At 48.0% G+C, this 6683-nt stretch overlaps 1 protein-coding gene across 1 annotated transcript in view; it reads right to left on the reverse strand.

Annotated features, from left to right (window-relative positions):
• Window positions 1–4186: 4186 nt before the first annotated feature.
• PGM1 (phosphoglucomutase 1) overlaps window positions 4187–6683 on the reverse strand; it is a 15545-nt gene continuing 13048 nt past the window's right edge. The window contains exons 10-11 of the mRNA XM_009636223.2: window positions 5791–5925; window positions 4187–4854 (exon numbers count right to left, since the gene is read on the reverse strand). Coding sequence (XP_009634518.1) covers window positions 4765–4854; window positions 5791–5925 — 225 coding nt within the window. The 3' untranslated portion in view covers window positions 4187–4764. The remainder of the gene's footprint in view (window positions 4855–5790; window positions 5926–6683) is intronic.

A 6683-nucleotide genomic window follows, 5' to 3' on the forward strand; every position in this document is an offset into this window, starting at 1 on the left:
ACATCTGGATCTAATTGGGTTCCTCTGGGACAGGAGTCTATACCTTTAGCCTGAAGAGAAGCAAAGAAAAAGCAGGAGTAATTTTTCATGCAAAGACCCATCTGTGCAGAGGGGCCGAGTCTCTGCAAACACCTCTGTTGCCACGTCTTCGGCAAACACAGCCCGTTAAGTGCCATATGGGCTGACCGTGTTTCTCTGTTGTTGCACACAGTCACTGACTTGGAAGAAATCTCCTATAATACAGCCCAGGGGTAAAAGCGAATTTCCTGAGAAAATTATGACTAACTGAACCTTGGTGTGTAGAATGGAAGTCTCCCGTATTCGGAGCTGTACCAGTTATCCTTAACCACCAGCCACTTTTCCATCATTTGTGGTATATTCAGAGACTTGCTGGCACTCAGGCAAGCTGCCGAGAGCTATGTCCTGCTCAGTGACCCAGCGGGCAAATTGGCCCAGGCTTCCCCAACAGCAAGCCTGTAGCCATCTCCCTCTCCTGTGCAAGGCTCCAGATCCTGCGAGCTGAACGGCCAAGGGCTGCACAGGCACAAATTGTTTGTCATGGCGGAAGGGTATTGATGGGGGGAAAAGTTCGGGCTCTGCTTGTAGGTGCAGTGGAAAGGAGGAAAGTTGGAGGAACTGTAGTTGAGATAAAGCCACAAGAGTGCAGGAATGTTTCCATCTCATTCTGAGGATGCTAAAATAAGTCGGGAGCCCCAGGAGAGGAGAGCTGCGTGCTGCCGTCGAGCCATTAGCACCATTACGGGCAAGAGAGCAGTTTTTAATGCACAGAGTTTGACTGGAAAGCGCCCACAGTTCCAGCAGAAGGAACTCAGGACTGACCTGCTTTAAAAAGAGGCCAACCATAAACTATGGGGTCACTTGTTCACAGAACGCTTAAAAGGCAAATTAGAGCAGCCAAATTGTTTTTCCCCCACTAATCCCAGCTTTCTGGTTTAGTGCTTTGCAGACGGCAGTGAAGAAAGCCTCCGAGACCCGACCCTGTCAAGCGAAGCACTGGGCTCGCAGGCACAGGACCACAGCACAGCAAACATGGCTCTCCCAAACTTGGGCATGAGCTTTCCCCGGGTCAGCAACCGCCGCGCTGCTGGACAAGGATGCTCTGTGTGTGTGTGTGCACACACACACACACACACACACACACGCACGCTCGCAGGTCGTGCCAGCACCGCAGCTTAGCGGGGCCTGCCTGTGGGCAGCAGCGTTTCTTACCTTGCCTCTTAGCCTTTCTTAGTATCTCCTTTTTTCTCTTTACCCTAAGACTGCCCTAGATCATTTTACTGAGCAGCTATTAGGGTGCTAACACACTTTACAAAGTGTATTATTTGCAATTCTAGTTTGTTTTTATAATTGAATCAGACTGAAGCTCTATGGCGCAAATCTAAATTCTTTTGTCCCTTAGCCTATTTTATAATCACCAATTTACATTGTTTTCAATTTTCTTATTAGCTGACTGAGAGATCAGATGTTTCCATGCCATATGTGTCCCTACATAAGAAGCTGTCAAGGAGATTTAGGCTTGCTCTTTCAAGTGCTCAGAAGAAAGGAGACTCCAGATTAATTTGGAAGCTTCCTTGCTGACTTCATCTGCCCTTTCCTGTCCGCATGGCTTGTGCTTCTAGACTGATTCATTTGGCAAAAGTCACAGGAGTGTCCATGCTAACGATGCCTGACACGCAGTATGGAAATGGGGTCCTTCATTACAGTCCCAACTACTCCAAACATTTTCTCAGCTAAAACAATTACAAACCTCCTCTGCGGAATAAAAAGGAAGCGGCAGCAAAGAGAAGGTGTTTTTATCATAGCCCAGCACTAAGCACCCTCGGGGAATTAGAGCTTCTATTAGAGGACTGAAATCAATGTTTGCCAGTAAAAAAGCTGGTAAAGGAAAAAAAAATCAAGAACAGGGTTTCACAGCAGTGATTCGCTTGAATAGAAAGAGGCAGATGAGCACACAAGCTGGGTGAGGGAAAGGGGATGGAGCAGAGATCTGACAGGAGTGGTGAAAAGCAGCGGGGTTTGTTCCAATGTCCCTGATGTTTCTCTGCCACAAGCGCTACTGTGGTGGTGCTGGGCTGAAGTGCCCCACGAGACAGCGCATGAGGGGGACGTGCGGATGATGCCTCCCACAGAAAGGCTGGAAGCAAGGATTTAGAAGTGAGGGGCTCCGCGTTTCATTACCAACCTCCAGCTCCAGATCTCTCTTGGCACAGGATGTGCCTGGATTGCGCAATCGCATTTTGATACACCTTTCACTTACGTGAGGACGTAAGTAATGAATATAAATTGACCTTATTTAACTGCCCTTTGCTGGGTTTGATGTGTAACTCAGGTTTGATTTAGGGATTTTTTTTCCCTTTCTCCCCTTAATGGAGAAGCCCCAGTGTTTGCTGGGATTTTGGATTTCTTTAGTCGTGTTTTGTTAAGTGACACGGCATGGCTAGCTCTGGGTAAGGCTTTCGCGCTCTCTGCGAGCAGCGCCCACCGCTGCGCTCTGCACCTGTACTGCCTCCCGGGAGGTTTTCCTTTTGCTCAGCAGATTGCGAACAGGAGGAATCAGTGGCTCAGCGGTGGCTGTGGGGCAGAAAGGTGCAGGAGCAAGTCCCAGGGGAGCCCGGCTGTAGAGGCAGAGCTCTGCACCGGTGCAGAGCTATTTGGGTGACAGCCATTGGCCACTTGGCACTTTCAACACATGGACTTTGGAGACCAACCTTCAGCACCTGCTTTTTCTGAAGATGCTGATCACCAAAGCTCCTCTCCAGCACCATGTGCTAGGGTGGAAACTCTGGTCCGTCTCCATGCACAGGGCTTGTTTGGGTTTGTTTTTTCCTTTTTGCTTGGAGTAGAAGAAACCCATGTGCCACCGCTGCTATTTTTCACTGTAAACAGAAATCCTTGTTGCTATAGTTTGCGGCCAGACCCTGAGCACTAGCACTGCTTCCTCAGACAGATGACAGGGTTTATTCAGATAATTTCCTAGTACTCTTCTGCATTGCTGACCCGAATCCATCCAACACAGAGGCCATGGCTGGTCCAAAACCAGAGCACAGGGTGGAGAGGGCTGCGGTGGAAATGGCACAGCTGCAGCTTTCCCCCAGGACCATTTCTCTATGCATCCCTGTGGGTACGGCTGGCCATGGAGCCAGGCTGCGGAAGCGAGCAGGGACAGGAGCTCTGTGCTCCCAACCTGGCAACACCCAGCACCAGGGCACAGGCAGACAACGAGCAGCAACAAGCTGTGAGGGTTTTTCGGTTTATAATATGCTCCACACTAAAGCAGCTCTGCCAGGAAAACTGTTAGCACAGATTTAGCAGAGAAGTCTGTCTGTCAGAAGAGACACCTCACCTCTGTGAGGAAGACAAGATAAAGAGCTTTTTGTCAGTACATCTGCATCTACCTCAGAAGTGTTGCTGGCAGGTCCTGGTTAGGGTGAGGGTGGGATGTTTCACATTCCTGGAAAACAGAGCTGTTCCCTCAGGCTTGCCCAGGGACCCAGCCTGAATTTCAGCTGCATGGGCAGCACCACCACAGCAAGGCCCCACACTGCTGAGCCCAGCCAGGGCAGAAGGTGAGATGGGGCATGAATGTTGCAAGGATTTGGGTGACAAAGGCAAGCAAACCAAAAGGGGGAAGTCACCTAACTCCTTCCCACTAATGCAACTACTGTTATTAACACAGCTTAAGCCGTCACAGCCTGGAGATGGAGGGAATAAACCAACAGGGTCTTGTGGATTTACCTGGGGTTATTTTCCAGAGTCCCCCCCATTGCTGGCAGATGTTGCCTCCAAGGATGAGGGGCAGTAAGTCAGCAGCATGAGCACGTCCAGTCCTCTCCAGGGCCAAGTCAGCCAGTTGGGCCAGAGCAGAAACACAGCTCAGCTCTGAGGGGATGGCTTCCAGGAAAGCGGTAGGAAGGCTCAACTGCAGGGTGTTAGCATCAAACAGCTACGACTGTTTCCAAAGTGACCCTTCTCTATGCCCTTGGATAAGATACTGCACCTTAATGCCTACAAATCTGATTATTCCAAGGATCTTACTATCCACGGGCAACCAAAACAAAAGCTCATCAAAACAGTATTTTATTCTTCAAAAGGGAGCCTATCATGATGTAAGAAAATAAAGGAGCACTGAACAGTAATTGTAGCTCATATCACTTTAATATCCTGCAATGCTTGTTATTGCTCATTTCTGTGTGGAAGGTTTGTTGTGGTTATTTTCTTATACAGAAGGTAAATGGAGATCAATTTACATAATTTGTTTTGAGAAGGAAAAATCCACCTAAGCAAAAAATACTCAGCCTTAATACACCGCCATTGCTTATTCAGAGACATCACATTTAAATGACTATGTATTAACAAGGATAGTATTTGTTTCTTTTCCAGGAAAGTTTCCAAGATAGAAAAAACCCTCTGTATTACTGAAGAATTTAGTCTCTTTGTTATTTCTGGAGCCTTTTGTTTAAGCAAAAAAAAAAGTACATATGCTAAACCAAAAGGCTGGGCTAATGAGCACCATACACAAATTGCTAGCAGTGCTGTGTGACACAGAAAAGCAGCACAGCAATGTGCCCACGAAGTGTTGACAGGGACTGGGTTTTATTGTCTATTCTTAGCAGTTCAATAGTGTTCTTAAATACAGAGATAAAATTAATATTCCCCTTTTAGTGGCAGCTTTGCCAATAAAAGGGGAGACAGGCTGACTTCCTTCACTCGGTATGCACTCCAGCACGATGTCTGACCAGGCCTTTATGTTATGACAGTTGGACCGGTGCGGCCGGTTCTTTCATGAAGCTGTGAAAGTTTCAGTGCAATAGAAATGAGAGGTGCCAACATGACCTGCAGAAATGAAAGAGATGGCTCAGAACTGCGGAACAGAGCAGCACCCACAGCCTACGCATGTCGCGTCCACCCTTCCCTCGCGGGCGTCTGGTGTCAGCCCAGGACAGCCAAAGCTCAGTGCTGCTGGTCAAGGGACTGTTTCAGGTTCACACCATGAGCTGCGGGACCAGCGAGAGGAATGGCGCAGTGAGGGACGCTGTGTTACGACTGCATGCAGGTTTGGAGAGAAAACCCAAGCACAGCTCTGGTGTTGCTGCTGCCACCCTCAGTGTGCCATACTCCAAACTCTGTTGCACCCAGCAGCTCAGGACAGTTTAGTTCGTGCCTCTCAGAATGTGGGTTGGGTTTTTTTTTGTCTTTTTGTCAATATTGGCACAGTAAGTTACGCAAAAAGAGCTCAAACACTTTGCTGGGGAATATAAAGTGAGGATTCTTTTCCTCCCATGCCTACAAGAGAGGTCAACAGCATTTTTAAATGGTGCTCTAAAGAATATGTATCAAACAGGATGCAGTTGTATGTAAGATGACACTGACCTTTTACCCCCATTTATTTGTTTTAAACAAGTATTTCCCAAATTTAGGATAGAAGTAAGCTCATTTTGTCCCCAGCAATACAACGTTTCAATTAGAAGGTCAGTTCAGGACTGGAACAGTGTCCTCCCACACCTGCAACCAGCCACAGATGTAACATAAACAGGGAAACTAATGTGCGATTGCAGGAGCAGCTGTGAGGGATTCCGAATAAGTAACACTTGTTCCAGTCAGAACTTTTTTAATAAACCTATTTATACTGGGATTAAAGATACCAAAGCCCTTGCTTCCAAAATACCTAGCACCTCCACATAGTTCTAAGCAAAGCAGTGCTAAGCAAAAATTTAAGCTTTTTAGGAAGGTCGGGAGCCAGCAGTGCCATGACCAAGATGCAACGCTTACCTGCGGGTCTTCATGTATCTTCTGAGCATCTTTCTCATAGCTGTCGATATACAGCCTCACAGTTGCTCCAGCACTACCAGTGCCACTTAGTCTGAAGATTATGCGGGAGCCATCAGAGAAGATGAGCCGCAAGCCCTGGTAAGAGAGGAGGGGAGGAGAAGGGCCTCTCAGCTATGCACCTCTTGGGTACCCAAGGTCTTTTCCATGAGACCCAGCACGGCTATACCCAACCCGCACAATCCCTGAGTGCCTCCTCTTTAGGGAGCCACAGAAGGCTCCTCTGTTACTCTCTCCCCACTCCCAGAGAAGCTAGTGTCCCTCCTAACCCACTCTGGAGAACTTGCTAGAGCTCCTGAACACGAAGCATGCTGGAAGCAAGACCTAGGGACTGATTCTTTGTCAGACACAGCATTACCAACCCCACTGCTCTTCCATGAAAATAGGACGTAAAGAAAATGCTCCTGTCATCCCACAGGCAAAGCAATTGTTCCTGCAGGATTTCTCCATTATTCCTTCCCACTTAGTATGCTTCCACATTATGCTGTCAAACCAATCGATCTATAGAACATTTTTATTTCAATAATCTCTGGTGACAGGTTACTCATCTCGCATGTATTTAAGACCTCCGTGACTTGTGGAGCCTGGAACTCAATCCACTGTTACAGCCCCTCTGCAGCGCTGCCTGCCATCAGCTCAGGGACAAATGCATTTGCCTGCAGCAATTTGGGGGTCTAGTGCTAAAGACAAGACGATACCTGAATGGGAGGGTTTGTGCCTCGTGCTCCAGTGGGGTTTCAACCCTTCATTCAGCACAACCCATTGCCCTAAGGATCCCCCTCAACTCAGCTCCTTCACTCCTGCCCCTCTGGGGTGGCTGTAGGGAAACTTTCTCC

The sequence above is a fragment of the Egretta garzetta genome, unplaced genomic scaffold (assembly GCF_000687185.1).
Source record: "Egretta garzetta isolate BGI_Z169 unplaced genomic scaffold, ASM68718v1 scaffold163, whole genome shotgun sequence".
Lineage (NCBI taxonomy): Eukaryota > Metazoa > Chordata > Aves > Pelecaniformes > Ardeidae > Egretta > Egretta garzetta.